This window comes from Gossypium raimondii, chromosome 8, assembly GCF_025698545.1.
Source record: "Gossypium raimondii isolate GPD5lz chromosome 8, ASM2569854v1, whole genome shotgun sequence".
Taxonomy (NCBI): Eukaryota; Viridiplantae; Streptophyta; class Magnoliopsida; order Malvales; family Malvaceae; genus Gossypium; species Gossypium raimondii.
Genome location: NC_068572.1, coordinates 3,010,869 through 3,032,299, shown reverse-complemented (window position 1 = coordinate 3,032,299; position 21,431 = coordinate 3,010,869). Strand labels below are relative to the sequence as shown.

Here is a 21,431-nt window from a genome sequence, read left to right as displayed (position 1 = left end):
CACTTAAATCATAATCTCTAATCTATAATCCCTAAATCCATATATAATCCCCAAACCTTAAAATAGTAAATCCTAAACTGGCCTTAAATCTTAACTATAATCATAATGTTAATATAATAAAATTAATATTATCTCTTTTACAATTATTTAATATATAAATTAAAAAATACTAATTAATCTAAACCTTAAACCCTTAATTCTTATTCCCTAAACCCTAAATCACAAACCCTTAAACCTTAAACCCCAACCATCAAATCTCTAAAACCTAAATCCCTAACTATTAACCACTAACATCTAACACCTAAACCCCTAAATCTTAAATCTCAGCCCTTAAATCATAATCCCTAAATCCATACTGATCCCTAAATTAACCTTAAAATAGTAACTCCTAAACCGGCCTTAAATCTTAAATTAATCATATACCCTAAACAAAAACCCTAAACTATAATGATAATTAATTTAATATTTTAAAATTAATACTATCTCTTCTACGATTATATAAGAAATTTTTAATATATACATTAAAAGTAATCGGTAATTATGCACCCAAAAAACTTTAAAAATATTTTAAATAATAGTATTTTTATTTTTCCATGTATTTTATTTCAAATTATTTCTACGTGTCACTATTTTTTTAAGATTTTAAATATTCAATTAGAAATAAACCAATTAAGATAAAATACATTTTGCGGCGCTTTCCCAAAAACGCCGCTAAAGACAGAGTAATAGCGGCACTTGTACAAAAACGCCGCTAAAGACCAGAGCATTAGCGGCGTTTTCACAAAAGCGCCGCTAAAGAATAGAACATTAGCGGCGCTTTCCCAAAAACGCCGCTAAAGACCAGAGCATTAGCGGCGCTTTTCCAAAAACGCCGCTAAAGACCAGAGCATTAGCGGCGCTTTTCCAAAAATGCCGCTAAAGACCAGATCTTTAGCGGCGCTTTTTGAAAAACGCCACTAAAGCCCCGAAAACTCAGGAAACGACGTCGTTGGGCTTAGGTTTTTTGCGGCGCTTTTTGGAAAACGCCGCTAATTCTCATTTTTAGCGCCGCTAATACCCGATCTTTAGTGGCGGTATTTTAAAAGCGCCGCTAATGCTTGATTTTTAGCGGCGTTTTTTATACAAACGCCACTAAAAACGCCGCTAAAAGCCTGTTTTGGTGTAGTGCAACTAACACACACCTGCAGACAGACACTATTTTTATTCAAAGGAAGACAAGAAAAAGAACCTAAGTATAGGCCCCGACTAATTTGACTCTTACGTACGCAAACTACGACGCTGTCGCCATCGACTATTCGACATGGCCATAGCCATGGCCGGTAACACAGTAAAGTGCAGTACAGTAAAGTAAGCCTTGTTTTTTAAAGCATTATTTTCCTTAAAGGCAACATTATGTTGAGTCTAATTCATTACTCAAATATAACAATTTGTAATAGTAATTATTATAATATATCCAATAAGAATTAGGGGTGAGTATTTGATCGAGTCGAGTCAAAAATTTTCGAGTTAGTCGAGTTGACGAATACTATTTTAACAACCGAACTCAATTTAAAATTTTTTCGATTCGAGTCGAGTTAACGAATCATATTATTTATACTCGATGTTGCTTTTACATTGACTGATTATTTAACTAGCAGACAAAATACAAGATTATTTAACAACATAAGTAAGGTAGATGAATAAACATTTATCAAAACGACGTAATTTGGCTTTTTTTCTATTAGGATTTTCGAATAGCTCGAATTGTGTAATTCATATTCGAGTTAAACCAAAAATTTTAATTTTTTATTCGAGTTGATCCGAATAACTCGAACCATTTAATTTAATATTTAAATTTTTTATTGAATTTTTCGAATCGAATCGTAATAATTAAAAGAATTCTTTTTTCGTACGGAAAATAATTGAAAGAAATTAATTATACAGTTTATATCTCTCTATATTATTATCACATGTCTTCTACTTAGACTTAATCATGTGTCAATCTGTCAAAAAAAATGATATCTGTTTACAAAACAAGTTTAACATCAAGTAAGCTTTTTTTTTTTTCTCGAACCCAACTCAACCTGGATAACCAACCTATACTCTTTTTTTTCCCACGGTCCAGTTAGCCCTCTCCTCTCCTCTCTTCCACTTTCTCCATTCAAATCAACTAATAAAGAAAACACATTTGCCTTCTCCACTCCGCCAACACCCACCAGTCACCACCATCATCGTTCACCAGTCGCCAATCGCCACCACTGAGCACACACCCACTGTAGCTTCCCTCAATACACACTGTCTCCATCAACCACCACCATCATCGTAAAACAGGAATGCTCTTGAATCTGGTATGTGGTTTACGTATTTTGTCTTGTTTTAGGGAAATCCTACTCGGATTACTCAACACTGTTTTGGGGACCTTCCTATTATTCTTCATCTGGTCTATGGTTACGTAAAGAAGGGAACCATCCAATTATTCTTCATGTCACAACCCCTCAAACATTACAGCAGCAACATTAATAGTACCATTCGAAGGTTTACAAATAATAAGGACGCAAGAATTGAGAAGCTGTTTTGGGAACATTGATACCCTACAGCATTCGCTACTATTTCTATATATATTAACGTTAGAATATTAATGTTAGAATTGCGTGAATCGAATCCCTCTAACTTGTTAAATAAACAAAATAGAGACAAAATAAGGGATTTATAGGAAAGGATTTAGGGCTCTTAAAACAACATTATAATTTTTCTATCAGACATTAATTATAACAGGATTGTTTAACTCTGAAGATAGAAGTAGTCGAATTTTTCTCGTATTATTAATTTTTTAACATTAGTAAATATTTCCTCTTCTACTTGTAGTTTTTTCAGATAATAATTTTTCACGTAAATTATATGTGCTTTGAATCAGAATTGATATGTATATAAAAGATATTGACCCCAGACAAAGGAAGTGTTTTATGAGTGAGGTCTCATTTTCACTTAATCAAAAACCAAAAATCACCAACAAACCCTAAACGTGGCCCTTCCCAAATCCATAATCAAATCCTTCAATCCAAAATATTGACAGTGATTGCCACAATTTTCTGGCAAGAAAAAAAGTGGGTGGAAAATTCTCAAACAACTCAAAAACAGCTGTCTTGTAAAATTAAAATTAATGAAATGCGGCTAATCAACAAAAGTTTCAAAGTAAGCAATGATGCCGACTACAACCGTTAAAAGGTTGGGGATATCTGTTTGATTCCGAAATTTGAGAGAATTTAAGAAAAATTATTAAATTTAAAAATTGGGTTTAAGCAAAAAGTTAAATTCGTTTAAAATATAGGTCGGGATTGGGTTTTAACATTTAAGGTTCAAGTTTGGCATGATTCGCCTCGTTTTTAAGTTTTTAATATTTTATATTATGTTATTTTTATATATTATGTAATTTAGAATATATTAAAAAATAAATTTATATTAAATATATAATATTACTCTAATATAAACATTAAAATAATGTTAAGATGATTATATAAAAATTTTAATAAATAAAAAATGTATAAAATTATTAAACATTAAAATAATATAATATAAATATTTGTTAACAAATTTTAAAAAATAATATGGGCGGGCTTAAAATGGATTTGGGTTAGCCTTTTGCAAATATGAATGGGTTTGGGCAAAATTTTAGGTCAATATTTCGAGCTGGGCCAAGTTTTGACAAGCATAAAGTATGTTAATATCATGCTTAGGTCTGGCTTGACCAGACCCATGAGTAGGGCTGAAGCCAGAAAATTTCTGGGAGGACCGAAATTAAATTGTAATTTTTAATAGTCTATATTTTTATAATTAATTTGTAAAGGGTTAAATCAATTTTTTATCATTTTTAGGAAGTTAAAGTGTAATTTTACCTTTACAAATTTAGAATTTTAAAATTTCTAAAAGGCTTAAATGTATAATTTTTCATTTTATTGGAATCGGGGCCCTATCAGCCTTCTAGCTACCCTTGCACATGAGCAACTCTAATACAAACCCATGGAATATTGATGTCTTAATGCCTAATTTCATTAGACCCACTATTCATTCTGCCCAAAAAAGCCATAGCGCCACAGTCACATTGCAATTTCAACTTGATTATATCCTAATTCCATTAGGCAGACTTAATATTCTCGGTTAAAATGAATCAATTTTACAAGCTCTACGAGTAGGGGTGAGTGTTTGATCGAATCAAGTGAAAAATTTTCGAGTTAATCAAATTGACGGGTCTTATTTTATCATCCTAACTCGATTTAATTTTTTTTTCGAATCGAGTCGAGTAAAATGAAATTCGAGTCGAGTTAAATCAAACAGAATTGTTTGAGTTAAATTAAACATTTCAAATTAAAATCTTCTTACAATATAACTACTTTTATATTAAAGAACATAAATTTGAAACGATAGATTTTTGAAAACTCTTTCAAAGCAAAATAAGAGGAAAAAATACAATCTGGCTCCTAGTACAGGAGCTTCCATGATACTTCTACTGCATATTTACATAAAATTAAACTCCATGTATAATTTTAATATTTATCCTTGCTCTTTCATACAACCATCTCACCCACCAGTCATTAAACTGTAATCAAACGTATGATGTTTTATGTTTTTAGTGGCTATATATTTTTAGATAAAATGAAATAAAATGGATTGTTTAATTACCATTTTTTTAATTTAAAAAACATTAAGTGTCTAAATAGAAAATGCTGTATGATTTGAGGGCTAAGTTTGTAATTAGTCCAGATTTTACGGTTATACACTGACCTTTGGCTGAAACTATTTCCACCAACAGTACAAGCACTCAGCAGCTTAGAGTCTTAAATTTAGTTGTACCAAAACGACTGATATTTTTGAACCAAAGACAAACCAGAAAGCAGAAAAAGTAAACAACTACAAATAAAAGGAATAATACTTGTGTGAAGTTAAATCTAAATCCTCAAAAAAGTGCCATGTCAAAAACTAACCAATGGAAGCTAAAAGAGTAAAGAGAGATTATATTTTACAGACAGAAAATCAATCTTCAAACAGTAACATGTGGCGTGACGTATGTATCTCATGTTGGCATACAGATACCAATTTTTAATAGCAAGAACGAACAGAAATTTTAATAGAATGATAATTTTCTCTTTGACCTAACTTATAATGATTAATTTACTAATTAATTGAAGTAAAATAAAGATATGCAATTTAACTCCTAGTATAAAAATTTCTTCATTAAATTCATATGTTTATCCTTTGTTTATTAGTCTAATCCGGTTGAAGTCGCATTCGAGTAAAGAGCACAACAGTTAAAATATTCCAACTGAGTTTTATGTATATAATATTCAAAAGCAAAGAGTAGTTACTTAACCCAAAATGATCCCATCGTTTTCAGCGTGGATGATAAGTTAAATTTAATATAACAAAAGTATACATTCTCTTATATCACTACTTTATTCTTTTCATACTATAAAATACTAATCTCACACTACTTTATTTTATTCTTATTTCAAACTTAAATTCACTATCAAATTAGTTTACAAAGTAACGTTGTGCATCAAGACAACAAATATCATCATATAAATTCATTTCCGTTGCCGGCCAAAAGCATAAAATTAACTTCCATGGACGGTTAACCAATTTTCAACCTGAAACTTCAGATCATTTCCGTTTTCAGACATAAATAAAACATCCATCACTTCATTTCTTAAAACCAAACCAAAAATCCGAGATGGGTAAATCAAAATTTCACATCCCAAATGTAAAAATCGTTTAGGGAGTAACTTCCCCCCCCCCCTAAATCTGAATTATTAATGAATTTTTTTGCCGAAATAAATTTCTCAATGTGTCGAGCTTTTCGTCGCCATCTTTAAAACCTAAAACATAACAAAAGAAGGGAGATAGTACCACCCTAAATTTAAGCACCACCAGATCCGTACTTCTTTCCGAAAACAATGAGCTGCAACTTGTCGTATCCAGCGAGCACACCAGCACCGGCAATGGCACGAAGGATGTTAGCTCCAGCACCCTTGAATAGAGACTTGGCACCTTCGTTTTTCAAGATCTGAGAGAAAGCATCGAGCGAGCTCTTGTATTTGACAGCTTCACCAGAAGTCATCATCATTCTTCTACGAACAGTGTCAATTGGGTAAGATGCAAGGCCAGCACCATTTGTGATGAGCCAACCAAGAGCAAAGCTAGCGAAGAAACTATCCTGTAATTATCAAAGGGTAACACAGAGCAAGATGTCATTACAACAAAAACAATATAGCTTAAGTAACAAGACAACATATATAGTTGTATCAGATAACATCCTGCATACTAACCTGCATGCTTCCAGTCAAAAGCACTGGCTTCAGAGAGTCGTACATTCCAAAATATAGACCACGGTAAACAATGATCCCAACACATGAAATGTTGAAACCACGGTAAAGCCCGGCAATACCATCAGATTTTAGGGTTTTCCTGTAGACATCAACAAGACCGTTGAATTGTCTCTCTCCTCCCTTCTTTGCAGCCTTTGCATCATTAGCAAGACGAGTTCGAGCATAATCCAAGGAGTAGACAAAGAGAAGGGAAGAAGCACCAGCTGCACCACCAGATGCCAAGTTCCCAGCAAACCATTTCCAGTAACCATCTCTGTCTTTCTTGAAGTTGAAAAGCCTCTTGAAGTAATCCTTGAAGGCAAAGTTCAAGGCCTGTAGAAAAATGAACAAAGGAATAAGTATAAAACACGAGCAATAAATATAATCGAAAGAAAATGTAATATATAAAAAGTTAGAATTGCTAACCTGAGTGGGGAAATAACGAATAACGTTGGCAGTGTTCCCTCTCCACAAAGAACCAAATCCTTCATCCTTGATTGTTCGCTTGAAACAATCACCAATACCCTTGTAAGGTTCAGAGAGCCTTCCACTTTTGATCATTTCATCTTGGTTCTGAATCAAAAGCTTAACACGCTCAATTGGTGCAGCAGCTGTTTTTGATACAGCAGCAGAAACTCCACCCATGAGGAAATCAATAGCAAAGCTGCTAAATCCTTTCTCAGCAGGAGCCTGAACGCAAATAGCAGAAGCTGTTGATGGAACCATAGACAGGTCTCCAAAAGCCCGGACAGGATGCTGCAGAGCAGCATTGGAGTAATTGCCATATGCAGCACGCCTTTGGTATAGAGCAGGACTCCTGAAAGACCCATTATAACCTTGAAAATCTTGAGAATGGCTAGAACGAAGGAGCTGGCCTGCTACCTTCTGCATGATAGATGGGTGTTGAACCTGATCCATTCTGAATTCATTGAAAGAAAGAAAATGAGCACATGAACACACAGAATAGAATGAAAAGAAATGCACATTAACTGTCAACAATGAAACAAAGCCAGATGTAAGATTATGGATACAAAAATGTTATAGCCAAGAAAAACAAAATATAGAAGACATCAAGTAGAATCACGGTTTTATTTTAACAAGAAAGAGTAAACCGTGCAACAAGGCATACTAAGGGGATATGCTGCAAGATTGGAACATATCATCAAGAACAACATATTACTAGAAGTAAAAACAAAAGGACATACAAAATTGAATCACAGATACAAGAACATAATCAACGCGGCAATTTTAAGCAGAAACCATAAAATAAATACCATGTAGAACAGTAAACAATCACGTAAACTGCACTGCATGTATAAACATATCAACTTTTTTGAATTTATGCAAGTAATTTCAGTAAGGGATATTACAAATAAATACATATATATTTTGCCTCGTATTGAAGTTTGAAAAGGCAGAAAACAGCAGCTGATCTAAAGGTAGTGAAAAATGATCGATTTTCTTGAGTGAAAAAGGAGACTCTCTAAAAGTGACGGAAATCAATGGATCTAAAATTTCAACAAGTGAGAGTTGGATACAAACCAAACAGATTCTCACACCACCGATTTGCAACCAAAAGCAGTAAACACCAATAGATCTAACGAATAAAGCGTAAATTTCAAGAAAAAATAATATATACACGATAGATCAGATCGAACGTAGGCAAAACCATTTCAAAACATTTCACCACAGATCAACAGTATCAGAAAATAATCAGATCTAATAACAAACAATGAAGAAAAACTAAAAGTGCAGCTATAATATAGATAAATAAAAAAAGAATGAAATAGTGATGAACTAGAACAGATTGAAGCTAAAAGTAGAACATCAGATTCAGATCTGATATTTGCTTAAAAAGTTTAATATTGAAAATTTAGAGAAATTGTTACCTTTAGACCGTGATTAGCTGATGCGATAGATTCTTGGAAGTCTCCGCCTATTCGCTCTGCGTTGAGTGAGAGATTTATGGAGAGGAGACGAGAGGCTTTGAAAAGAGCGCAAGTCTGCTGGCCGCACTCCCTTTTTATTGGGTTTATAAAAAATACAGTGCAAGTGGGAGAGACTAGGGCAAGGAGGGCACGCCGCTTACGTCACGTGCCGATATGGACGGCAACAAAAGCAGCGTGGGATAATTTGTTTGGAATAAAGTAACGTTTGGTCCCTGGATTCGGTAAATTTTATCATTTTAGTCCCTGAATTTGGTAGTTTTTCTCCATTTGGTTCCTGAATTTAAATTTCGCTGAGATATGATGATATAATATTCTGAGATTATACCACGTGATAAAAAATTTTAAAAAGTAAAATGGTTATATGACATAATTTCAAATTTTAGTTCATTATATCTTAATAAAATTCAAGTTTAGAGACTAAATTATGAAAAATTACTAAATTTCGATACTAATATGAAAAATCGATGACCATATTAAGAAAAATTGTCAAATTAGCTAAATGTTCCTTTTATCTTTTTTTTTGATAAAATCCTTTTATCTCTTTTTGTTCGCCTTGATCAGAATTTTGTGTATTATTTTATAATTATAATTATAATTATAATAATTTTGATTCACTGATTTTATTCCACTCAACAAAATCTTGGGAGAAAAAACTACGAGAGTGAAATTATAAAACATAGTATTATTATTGGAGATATTTATGTAATTTTAAATATAAAAATATTATTATTTCTTTTATTTGAAAAAATATTATATTCTTATAAAATTTATCAATAAAAATTTAATTCTTAATTTTTCAGCACTTAATTTTTCAGTTTATCAAACACGCCTTACATAATACCTCTAATTCAGTTTTAGTTTCAATGAATCATGATACGTAGGGTGTGTTTGATAAACCATTGAAAATTTTCAACATTTAATATTTTAAATATGCTTGATAATTATTTTAATTTTGGGTAAACTATCAAAATAGTCACTTTTGTTTCTTTCAGGTTACATTTTAGTCACTTATATTTGAAATGTTACGTTTTGGTCACTTATGTTATTGTCTTGTAACATTTTAGTCACTGAGTGTTAATTGTCATTAACGGTGTAACAGTAAGCTGATGTGGCACGTTAAATCATCATTTCAAATGAAAATTTTAGGTTAAATTATATAATTGGTCCCTATATTTTTTTTCATTTTGAGAAATTTAATTTTTTTCTTTTACGTTAAAGGAGATGGAGAAAGGAGAAAAATAGAGGGAAAAGCAGAAGAGAATGAAAAAAGAAGAAGAAGGGAAAGTTAAAAGAATATAAAAGAAAAAAGTGCTTAAAATGAAAAAATTTTAGGGACCAATTGTATAATTTAACCTAAAATTTTTGTTTGAAATGATGATTTAACGTGTCACGTCAGCTTACTGTTACACTGTTAACGACGATTAACCGCTCAGTGACTAAAATGTTACAACGTGTTAACGTAAGTGACTTAAACGTAACATTTCAAACATAAATGACTAAAATGTAACCTAAGGGAAACAAAAGTGACTATTTTGATAGTTTACCCTTTAATTTTTTACTTCATATAAATTTTTAATTAAAAAAATGTTGAATAAGATAACTAGATAGGTACATCATCTTTTAAAAATCAATATTTACTTTTATCAAATAATTTTCTAATACAAATTCAACATTTATAAAATTCAATGCCAATTTTCAACCTTTAAATTTTCAATTCATCAAATACACTGAACTAAATTTTATTTTAAAAATATTTTTATTAATATTTAATTTTTTAATGTGTGTGATGTCATATAACATTATTTAATTTATTTAATCTTTTAAATATAAAAAAAACAAGTGTACAGATTTTTCATTTGAAAACTACATGTGCAGTAATTTTTAATCATAAAAGTGACTGTAATATGATCTATGGTATATTGGTATTCTTCGTCCCATACTACTAAAAATCTTATCATACGCATATACGTAAAAATAATATATTTAGAACATAAACGTATGTTTAAAAAATATAATAAGTAATAAAATATAAAATTTAGAACTAATTAATCATAATAATACATTAATTTTTACAATATTAAAATAAATATATATTAAATTATAAGTAAAATGAAATTTAAACATATAAATATATCGATTAACAATACTAAATGCACTATAATTACAATTAATGAATATAATAATTTGTGCATATTAAAATAAAATTGTATAAAATATATCAAAATTAAGCTTGGTTTATAGGTAAATTTAAGGTTTTATTAATTTGATTGGTGTGCGTGTAAATCTTACCATATGCAAATTTTAATTGATTTTGTTAAAATGAATAGATTAAATTACTTTCAAATAGTATAACTTATTTTAATTACAAAAGGATATTTACATAATTTTCTAACCGAGTTGGTGAGATCAACTTAGTAAAACACTTAATAAATAGTATAATTTTTTATCATATTTTTTAAAATTAAAATTAATATATGTTATAAAATAGGGTAAACTATAAAAAGTTACTTTTGTTTGTCTCAAATTACATATGTTTGAAATGTTACGTTTTTGTCATTTACATTAGTGTTTTGTTACGAAGTGATCACTCTGCCGTTAAGCTCCGTTACCTCCCTAACGGTAGTCCTACATGGCAGTCCAAATGAGTTTTAAATGCCAACTTGGATGTCCAACTGGGATGAGAATAGGGTTTTAAATTTTTTTTTATGAAATAGAATACAAAATTATGCCCTAAAACTCAATTTTCTCCTGATTAAAAAAACCAATAGTTGGGTCATGGGATTACTAAAATGTTTTGTTTTGCTTCTTTGACTTCTTCCTAACACGACGGAATATGCCCAACCCTATTTTAAAAATTGTAAATAAGCTCTTGGCTAAATAATTTTTCATTAAAAATCAAAGTAGGTAGCATTTAGTGACTGGACAAAAAAATTAACCCCAAAAAAACTTAGTTTTTTATAGGGAAATCAAAGGGATGCAACTCACTGAATGATGGGTGTCAAAGAAGACTTAAGAAAAAATTGGGAGGTAGAAAGAGGAGAAGGAGAGATGGGGACACAAAAAGAGGAGAGGGAGTCTAGCTCAACTACAAGCGACGCATGTGTTTGGCATATGAGGAAAAAGTGGTTGGGTTGGAGTTGATGGTGCTATAAGTGGTGGTTGGGTTGAAGAAGATGGTGTAGTAAGTAGTGGTTGTTAATGGCATTTTTGGATATGGATTTTCTGTTTGAAGAATGAAAAAATTGGTTCTTAAAAGATTTGGGAGCTTGTTGTGCGTCGAGTCACCGTGGGTAAAGAAGTATTGGGTGCAATACTCAACCACAAGATAGATGTCCCGAAGCCGAAAGAGTTTACAAGGATAAGGTTCATAAGTAATGTGGATAATTTCTTGTGGGAAATAGAGCAATACTTCCGTGTCAAAGGCATCATTGACGATGCTACTAAGGTAAATATCATTGCTCTGTATTTTAGTGATGTTGCCCTTTTATGGTGGCATCATAAGTCCACAAGTGAGAAAGGTGGTGGAACCAAAATTGGGACTTGGGAGGAGTTTCAAAAGGAATTCAAGGCACAGTTTTACCCTGAATATGCCAAGATCGAGGCTCGAACAAAGTTGCGTCAGCTTACGCAATGAGGCACAGTTAGGGAGTATGTACGAGAGATCAACGAACTCATACTCCAAATTTTTTTATTTAAGAGAGAATGTATTTTTCTCCTTCATCGATGGGTTGAAACCATAGGCAAAGTAACAGTTGCAACGTCGAGGAGTCTAGGAACTTACCAAAGCCATAATGGTAACGAAGTCCTTAATTGAACTTGTTTCAAAGAAAGACAAGTTTGAGTTTTCCAAACCCAATGAGAAGGGCAACAGTGGGGAAGATGAAAAATGACATGAAGTAATATGACAACGGTAATAGTGGCAACGGTGGAAATGGGAAACCACGAAACGGAAAGTGGAAAACCAACTACAACTCAAAGGAGAATGGGAGTAAGATAAAATGTTTCATGTGCGACGGTTCACATATGGTAAGGAATTGTCCGAAGAGATTCGTGCTTTCGGCTATCAAAAGGGATGATGAGCTAGAAAAAGAGGCAATAAGGTTTGGTTCGACCGCAATGGGTGTCGAAGCCAAGAGGGCCAAGGAGAGTGAGAAGAAGTCAGTGAAGTACTTCTTGTGTTGTGGTCTGCATAGGTTGCAAAACTGTCCGATGTAATCTAAGTTGTCCGTAATCAGTAAAGGGGAGAAAGCGGAGCCCGGTGCAAGTAAGATTTCAAAGCTTTGGTCAATGATACTTACTATTGCGAATAGGAATAGCAAGTAAGTAATGTTGATGTTTATGGACATCAACATCGTAGACCAGAGAATGAATGCTCTTGTCGATAAATTCCAAAAAAAGCCGCAGGCAAACTTTGTCTCTTAGTTAGAAAATCGAATAAGAAGATCAAGACGATAAATTCCGAAAAGGTCCCAACTGTGAGAATAACACGACGAGTGGAGCTACAAATCGGAGTGTGGAAGGGCAAGAAATATTTTGAGGTAATCCACTTAGATGATTACGGCTTTGTTCTTAGCTTGAATTTTCTTGACAGGATTAAAATGTGTCTTTTTCCTTTTGTCGATTGTATTCATATAATTGATGATTCACAACCACGAAGTGTTGTGCCAGAGAATGAATGCTCTTGTCGATAAATTCCAAAAAAAGCCGCAGACAAACTTGGTCTCTCAGTTAGAAAATCGAATAAGAAGATCAAGACGATAAATCCTGAAAAGGTCCCAACTGTGAGAATAACACGATGAGTGGAGCTACAAATCAGAGTGTGGAAGGGCAAGAAATATTTTGAGGTAATCCACTTAGATGATTACGGCCTTGTTCTTAGCTTGAATTTTCTTGACAGGATTAAAGTGTGTCTTTTTCCTTTTGTCGATTGTATTCATATAATTGATGATTCACAACCACGAAGTGTTGTGCCAGTAAACCGAGACATTAGGGTTGGGACTAATGTATTGTTAGCAATCCAACTAGTAAATGATGTTCCGTATAGGAGAAACATCGACTTGGTGGAACGGAGTGCCACGAAGACCTTCTCAAAAATGCTAGAAACGCGACAAACAAGTATGAAGCTTGTTGAGTAATCAGTGGGGCTGCCACCTATGAGAGAGGTGGGTTGTGAATCAGATTTTGGAGATAACGTGGTAATGCAAACTGGACAGTTGAGACAAGTAAATGTTGCGAGTAAGGTACATCTCAAACACCGTAGTAGTGTTTTTCATTCTAACTTGTTGGTTTAGCAAAGACACAAGGGGCCTTTCAAAGTTCCAAAGCGGGGAAGTCGAAGGGCTTACAAACCAAAGTTGGAGGGAAAACTCAAGGTTAACCCAGTGTTTAATGTAAGCATGTCGAAGCCTAGTTGTGCGGATATAGCGGATCTCGACCGGGACAAGTCACAATGTGGGGAAGTAAGAGCAGTAGGCTTTTGCAAACGAAATTTACCAATGAGTAGAATGGTTCGAGCTAAGCGACGATGAAATTTGAGGCAAAGGTTCAGAGGGGCGACACTGCCCAATAGTGAGACTAGTCAAGAAAGGGCCAAGATGTCGAGAAAATTTAAAGGCGAGTCAAACCAGTGTCATTCTGAGGACACAACGAGGGCGTTGCGAGAAAGGGTAGGGGAGAATGTCACTAGCCATGATTCAAAGCCCGTGACCATTACACAAAGAGCATCTCATTAAGGTTAATCTATTAAATGGGGCTCATTTGACCCACTGGAACTAACCCGATTCAAAGGTCTTAAAGCCTTGGTGGCAAAGTGTAGCACTTATAGAAACTTAAGGCTACCTTGGTAGATATGGAAAGTAATCATAGAATATTATAAGAGATTATAATCTGATAAGATTTGATTTTGTAATCTTTGGGATTATGTAAATCTATTAATTGTAGATATGCTTTGATCTCGTTCGTTTATGTAAAGCTAGTTGTACCGTTGGATTTGGGGGAGCTCAACTATAAATAGAGAGCCTCCCTCACATTTGGAATCATCTCATTGTATCCTATTCTTTGAGTTAAATAATATAGTGAGAGCATTTACTTAAACACCTTGTGTGCATTGCTTTTCTATGGTTATTTTGTTCTTTCGAACTTTCTTTTGTCTCTGAGTTACTTTCGTTATATTTTCTGTATTTAGAGAAATTTTGCGAGAATTCTCATTTTATGAGAGTTAGGCTAACTTAGGCGCATTTGAAGTGAAGAAATCACCTAAGGATGCACTGATTGTGAGACGAAAGGTCTAATCCCATGAGATATCAGTATAAGTTACACATAGTACGTCACATGTTATTGTATGGTTATTCCACTAGCCACACTAATCATTTCTCCTTTACTTGTCCTCACGGGCGAGTAAATGAGAGAAATAAACACTAATACGACAATCAAATCGAAATAATTACGTGTTGTGTCTGCAAGTGTGACAAGTCAATTGTAATATAATTTGTAAAACGGAGTACAGTGGTACTCCAAGGATCGAACTTAGATGTGTCGGTGATTAAGAGAATTCTAGCTAAAAGCATGCAAATAAAGATTCTAACTAAGACAAGCCATAAATTTTAGTTTGATTAAACTAATTAGCTAACTAATCAACTAAATGACTAAATCGTAAAGCATGCAAGGTTATAAAATTATCTAATCAATAACAAATGGTGGTTAGCTGACTTCACTGTGGTCCATTAATCATCGAATTAGGGATCAAAATTGATTAAACTCCTAAAGTGACTCCATTTTACTTTTCGGTCTCAATTTTCCCAAATTAGACAAATTAGTCTTATTTATCTCTCAATCTCACCAAACTAACCCATGACCAATGAATTGGTACCCAATAAGATTACCTCTTGGTTTCACTTATCTTGATTTACCCTTATGGGAATAAATTCTAAGTTTTGAAGTTCATTCAATTTAGTCCAATTTATTGTAATTTAATCCCTAACCCAAAAATTAGTTTACCCACATCTCCATCAACTAACCCCTTAGGGTTTAGTAACCATGACCATATTTAAACTAATAAACATCAAAAAAGCAACCATGAAAGCCATTAATATAGAACCCAATAAAAAGATGAAAGCTTGCGTTTTTTATTTGAAAAATATGCAAGCAAACAACTATACGCAAAATAAACAACCAAGAACACCTAAGTTAAGATTTTTGGCAGAGGGAAAGAAAACAATTGGAATAACATTAAATGAAATATTAAAATGTGATTACAACCAAGTTTAAGGTGCTGAACATATAAATGAACCTAAGCTACAGTAAAAACTAACTTAACTAACTAATAAAATATAAGGAAAATAAAGAAGTTGTAAAAAAACTAAATCCTACAGCTATGGAGAATAAAACTACCTTAAACCTAAACTAAAAGATAAAAGAAACCCTAAACTAAAAAGCTCTCTCTACCTACACTACACTACACTCTTGTTCTATACCAAAAGTGGCTTTTAATATTTGATTACAACCTAAAATTTTGGACCAATTTGCCCCTAGACGTCTAATTTTGGTTGGGGGACATGTTAGACAAGGATTGCCCCTGTAGTTATTTTTTCTTTGCCTCGTCAGGGATATCGCGATACCCATGGTCTGGTATCGCAATATCCTCGTCAGTATTGACTTGGGGGATCCCTTGGGAGTTGGATATCGCAATGCCCATGCTTGGATATCGCGATATCACTGTGAAGGGCCTCAATCATCTTTAATTCAGCATTGCCCAAGGTATCACGACTTTCATGCTTCGATGTCACGATACCCTTCTTCTAGGCAATGTTTTCACTTACGTTTGGTCCTCTGATGACTCTCTACAACCTTCAACCAACCATTAGGTCATCGATTGTACATTTGACCATTTCGGGTCTCAAAAGTAGTAAAAACACAACATTTTGTTTATTAAAGCTAAAAACGAAAACTAAGTAAAAACATGACAAAAACATATAAATTGCTCAGAAATAAGCTCGTCAAGTGTAATGAGGAGCCTAAATTGACACGCCAAATTACGACAGATCACACATCAATTTTTAACCATACAAAATGATGTTTTTTAACAGAATGGACAAAATTGCTTTTTTATTTAACGTATATGGACTAATTTGCTCGTTTTTTAGTAAACAGAACAAAATGCATTTCGACTCTTAGTACAAAAGCTTCTATAATACTTCTACTTATGAGTGTGTTGATCTATATCGATTACTATAAGGGTATTTTATTTTTAATATTATATAATGTTAATTTAAAAAAAATCTCAAAGTGGATTGATAGTTAAGACAAAATTAAACTTTTTAAATGTGGATGTGATATTTGGTGTTGATTATATATATAATTATTACTTCTCAGCACAAGTGTCACATAATTTAGTATAGATTAATAGAGCATTATCTGATAGAAAATAAAAAGCGGTAGAGGTTTTTAACTTTGTAAGCAGATTAAAAATAATCATGTGTATAATTTATTTAGCATTTAAAATTTTAGATACAGATCAACCATCTCTATAATAGTCTCACTTGTTTATCTGTTATAAAGAGGTGATATGTTGTTATAACGAGATAATTGTTGTAAGTTTACAATAGAATTCGTATCGTGAATTTCGATCAAATAAATAAAGTGAGAATTATGATAAAAAAGAAAGAAAGTGGGAATCAAATTAACAAATTTAAAATACGATATAATGATTGCTTGTGTTATTGCTTTTATGCATATCTTATTTTAGATTCTTTCACATGATTAATTATAAAATTCATAAATCTAACAAGTTCAATTAATCAATATAAGTTATCAAATTAAATTAATTAATTTACCATTACTTACTAAATTTAAATAATCGGTTTATAAGTTTATGACGTTCCAAATTCATAGTAGAATATGTAATCGGGAACTTAATAGTTTCTTGAGTTGATATGTTTAATTCCATTCATGGAAGATTATTTTCATTTAATAAAATATGATTAATAAATTTCTTTATGTGAAATTTAATCATTTTATTGAAATAATATTTTAATTAAAATCATTTTGATTTAATAAATGATAATGGGTAGACAATTTAGGCAATATGTTGTTATAGAGAACTGATTTAATAAAGAACGTGTCGATTGAGTCTTAACTCGAGTGGCATGGGCATTGTTGCAGAAGGATGTGGATTTGAGTACGCTAAAATGAATTATCCTCCTATTTATGGGTTGAGGAAAGGCTATGGATAGTTGTAGGCATTGTGTCAAAAAGAGCATATATGACCAGAATATATAATGAGATTGTCTATAATAATAATAATAATAATAATAATAATAATAGTAGTAATAATAAACATACTTTATAACTAACTATTATAAAGGGTTAAAATAAAACATAAAAATTTGATTTTTTGAAGGCTAAACTACAAAAATAGTCACTTTTGTTTGCCTCAAATTACATTTTAGTCACTTATGTTTGAAATGTTACGTTTTAGTCACTTATGTTATCGTTTTGTTACGAAGTGGTCACTCTACTGTTAAACTCCGTTAGCTCCCTAACGACAGTCCTACGTGGTAGTCCAAATGGGTTTTAAATGCCAACTTGGATGTCCAGTTACTAGATGAAAATAGGTTTTTAATTAAATAAATTTAATTTGGACTGCCACATAGGACATCCAAGTTGGCATTTAAAACCCATTTGGGCTACCACGTAAGACCGCCATTAGGTAACGAAGCTTCAGGTAGAGTGACCACTTCGTAATAAAACGATAACGTAAGTGACTAAAACGTAACATTTCAAATATAAATGACTAAAATATAATCTGAAACAAACAAAAGTTACTACTTTTATAGTTTACCCCTTTTTAAAATCTTAAGAAACACTGTTATAACAAAATATTATTATAACGATGTCAGCTTTAAAACGTGATTAAATTTATTCATCACTCCCCAATTTTAGTAAGAAATGGCAACTTGGTCCATCTCTTAAAAGTTAGAAGGCAACTTTGAAAAAAACAAAGAGGAAACTTCTCTTTCAAATTTGTTCAACAAGCATTGTTGATTTGACGTGGGTCGTTTAAAGGCCATTTTCCATGCCATCTAGTAAATAGCTATTTCTTTTATAAAATTCTTCACTTCATTTTTTTTTATTATTGGTCTAATTCTGCAATTCGTCCCTGTGATAATTGCACGTTTATTTTCTTTTTCATATTTTAAATTGCTTGCATTTTTCAAAATTTAAAATTTCAACACCAATGTGTTTAAATTGCTAATGACATGCCTTGACTTTTAATTAACACATCATATAATACAATTTGTGTTAAATAAAGCTGAAATAATATTAAAAATACGAGGGGTAAAAGAACTTGGAATACATAATAGGTATGGCGGACGGTGTGATCCGAGATGCATCTAGCTTGTGGTGCTAGGGATTTGCAAGGAATATCGATCTGTGTAGTGCTTATGAGGTGGAACTTTGGGGTATTCTTGATAGTCTTGGGCAAGCTTGGGAGCATGATTGTTGTGATGTGTTGTTAGAAAGAAATTGTTTGGAAGTGTTGCATCATGTTAAGGATACTCTGGTGATACAACAGTCGGATTCATATGTCATTCATGCCATCTGAGGATATCGGTATTAAGTATGTGCATCGAGAATGCAATAAGATGATTGATTGCTTAGCAAAAGCTACAAAAGGAATGGTTATTAGCTTTTACTTTTAGTCTCAACCTCCTAATTTTGCTTTGATGTGCTGCATGAAGATGTTACTGATTTATCTTTTCCTAAATTGATTATTATGTAATAGCTTTTTACCCTCCTTAATAAAAAAAAAGTGTCTGGTTATTTTTTTATAAATATGTTTGATAATTATATTAAATTTTTACTGGATGTAAATTTTTTGATAATTTTTTTAAATATGATAAGCATGTAAATAGCTTCTTCTGAAAAATTTTAAATTAATTTTATTTTAAAAATCATAGTTAAATAAAATGATCTCTTTGTTTTTAAAGAAGTAAAATATTAATCATGAGGTGTGGTGTGGTGATTGCTCACATCATCCCTTAACCAAGTGGTTATGAAAATGGGTTGTATTTTGTGACCAATCGTTTACTTATTCGAAAAGCACCTACAACAAAGAGATTAGTCATAGTTGCTGGTGGTGGATAAAAGAAAAAAAAAGTTAATGTTGATGACTGCCCAAAATTTTATAAAATATTTTATTACGTATTAAGTTACGATTTACATCTTGAATTATATATTTTTCTCACTTTAGTACTTTTTTTCGTATTCTAGTGCTTAAAATATCATTTTAGTCACATTTTATACCAAAAGTTAAAAAAAACTGTATAAAAACTTGACACATTATTGTTGACGCTGGTAATTTTAGGATAAAATTAAACAAAATTATAGTTTAAATATTGAAGTGCAAAAATAATAGAGTTAAAGGACTAAATCATAATTTAAGCCTTATATTACTAAATAATTTTCAAAAATAAAAATTTGCTATTATTAAACATCATAATTAGTGGGAATATCTCTACTGGGCTTGGGTTTAAATCTGTTGGAGCAGGCCCATTTTCTTTTCCATTCATAATCTAGGTCAACTTCCATTTGGGCTTGCTCATTAAATGTTATATCAAGTAATTATAGGTTTTAATCATATTTGTTCTTTTTTACACAATACCTAAAAATTACCTATAATTCCTCCCCAACCCATAAATAAGAAAATAATGCGCTTCAACGCACTCGAACCCACGTCCTCCTGCATTGACATCAATGCCCATACCAATTAATATAAGACTCAATCAACTTTTTTTTATTAAAATATGGGTCACTATAGTTTTTATATATTTGCAATTTAGTCTTTCTGTTTTTATATTTTAAAATTTAAGTTCAACTGTTAACATTTGTTATTTTTAAAAGTCAATATTATAATATTTTATTTACAAGACTACCAAGTAAGTGTTTTTTTATTTCAAAACGTCACACCGATAGATTTAACATGCTATTAAAAATTGGACATGAATTTTAAAATCTAAAAAGTAAAGGAAATTTATATAAAATTTTAGAAATAAAATAAAGAGACTAAATTGTATATAGAGAGAGTGCAAAGTAGTAAAATTGATCATCAAATTATATCTCTGTTTTCACTAGAAATAGGGATGGTAAAAAAACTCAAATTTAACGAGTTTTGGATTGATGTTCTTTAAAATTAGGTTAAAGACGGGTTGATTTGGGTAAAGTGAAATTATAAAAAAATCAGATTAAGATTTAAGTGTAAACCCTAAATTTTTACTTTGTTAGTCAGCTCCCTCTCCATCTAGTCAAATGCTTCTCATCCCCATCTTGAGTTTTCTTTTTTCCCATATATATTTTCTCCCATTTATTTTGCTCTCATCTAGTCATACAATTCTAAGTTGTGAAACCGTATAATTTCTCTACGTTAAAGGGTTTATGTATTTGCTTCAAAATAAATAAAAAATAAAAAATTAAATTGAGTTCGAGTTTAGTTGGAATCGAAGTCAAGTCTCGCTCCTATTAAATCTTGGGTTCGAGTAATTTTTTTTTAAGAGTCGAGCTTGAGGTGAGACGGATTGATCAAGTTTTGGGTCATGCAAAAATCCGCCACACCTTGTTGCCATCCTTATTTAAGAATATATATATATATTTAATGAAAAGTGGTTTCTAAACTTTCAATTGTAGGTTTATATAATATGAAACACTTAGAGCTAGGGGTGTAATCAAACCAAACCCGAAAACTGTCAAGCTCGAGCTCTATTCGAAATTCGAAGCTCGATATTCAGTTTGAGCTAAATCGAACGTCAATTTTTGAGCTCGAGCTCAATTAAGTTCGTTTATCAATTTTTGTACTCTTTAAGCTCAGCTCGATAATTAAGCTTAAAGTTAATAATATATCTTAAGGGGAATAATGCAATTTAATAATATAAAACTATGAAAAGCTTGATAAGACTCGTGAATCATCTGGGTCAAGTATTATTACGCTCGAATTCAATTCGATTAATAGCTCGAACAGCTCGACTCAATGATTACCGAATCAAGTTCCAACCAAACTGAATGCTTAGGCAAGCAAACATCCCTCATTTAACCCGATCAACGTTTTTCAAACTTTGAAATCAACTCAAAACGATGAAGATCCTTTTGATAT

General features: G+C 32.0%; 2 protein-coding genes across 2 annotated transcripts in view; both read right to left on the bottom strand.

The window, feature by feature from the left end:
* Window positions 1-8,372, bottom strand: part of LOC105793069 (ADP,ATP carrier protein 1, mitochondrial) — a 30,620-nt gene extending 22,248 nt beyond the window's left edge. Inside the window, exon 1 of the mRNA XM_052634730.1 lies at window positions 8,228-8,372. The gene's annotated coding sequence lies outside the window, so the exon portion shown is untranslated. The remainder of the gene's footprint in view (window positions 1-8,227) is intronic.
* LOC105790291 (ADP,ATP carrier protein 1, mitochondrial) lies at window positions 5,654-8,372 on the bottom strand. Its single transcript, XM_052634728.1, has 4 exons — window positions 8,228-8,372; window positions 6,765-7,257; window positions 6,300-6,671; window positions 5,654-6,187 (listed from the first exon to the last, which is right to left on the bottom strand). The coding sequence occupies exons 2-4, from the start codon at window positions 7,254-7,256 to the stop codon at window positions 5,891-5,893; spliced, it is 1,161 nt and encodes a 386-aa protein (XP_052490688.1). The 5' UTR covers window position 7,257; window positions 8,228-8,372; the 3' UTR covers window positions 5,654-5,890.
* Window positions 8,373-21,431: the final 13,059 nt, after the last annotated feature.

Excerpts from the sequence above, each read along its gene's own strand:
- LOC105790291 (XM_052634728.1), bottom strand. The coding sequence starts at position 7,256 with ATGGATCAGGTTCAACACCCATCTATCATGCAGAAGGTAGCAGGCCAG. Across the intron at positions 6,672-6,764 it reads TTCGTTATTTCCCCACTCAG|GCCTTGAACTTTGCCTTCAA; the intron begins GTTAGCAATTCT and ends ATTTTTCTACAG. Across the intron at positions 6,188-6,299 it reads TTTTGACTGGAAGCATGCAG|GATAGTTTCTTCGCTAGCTT; the intron begins GTTAGTATGCAG and ends TGATAATTACAG.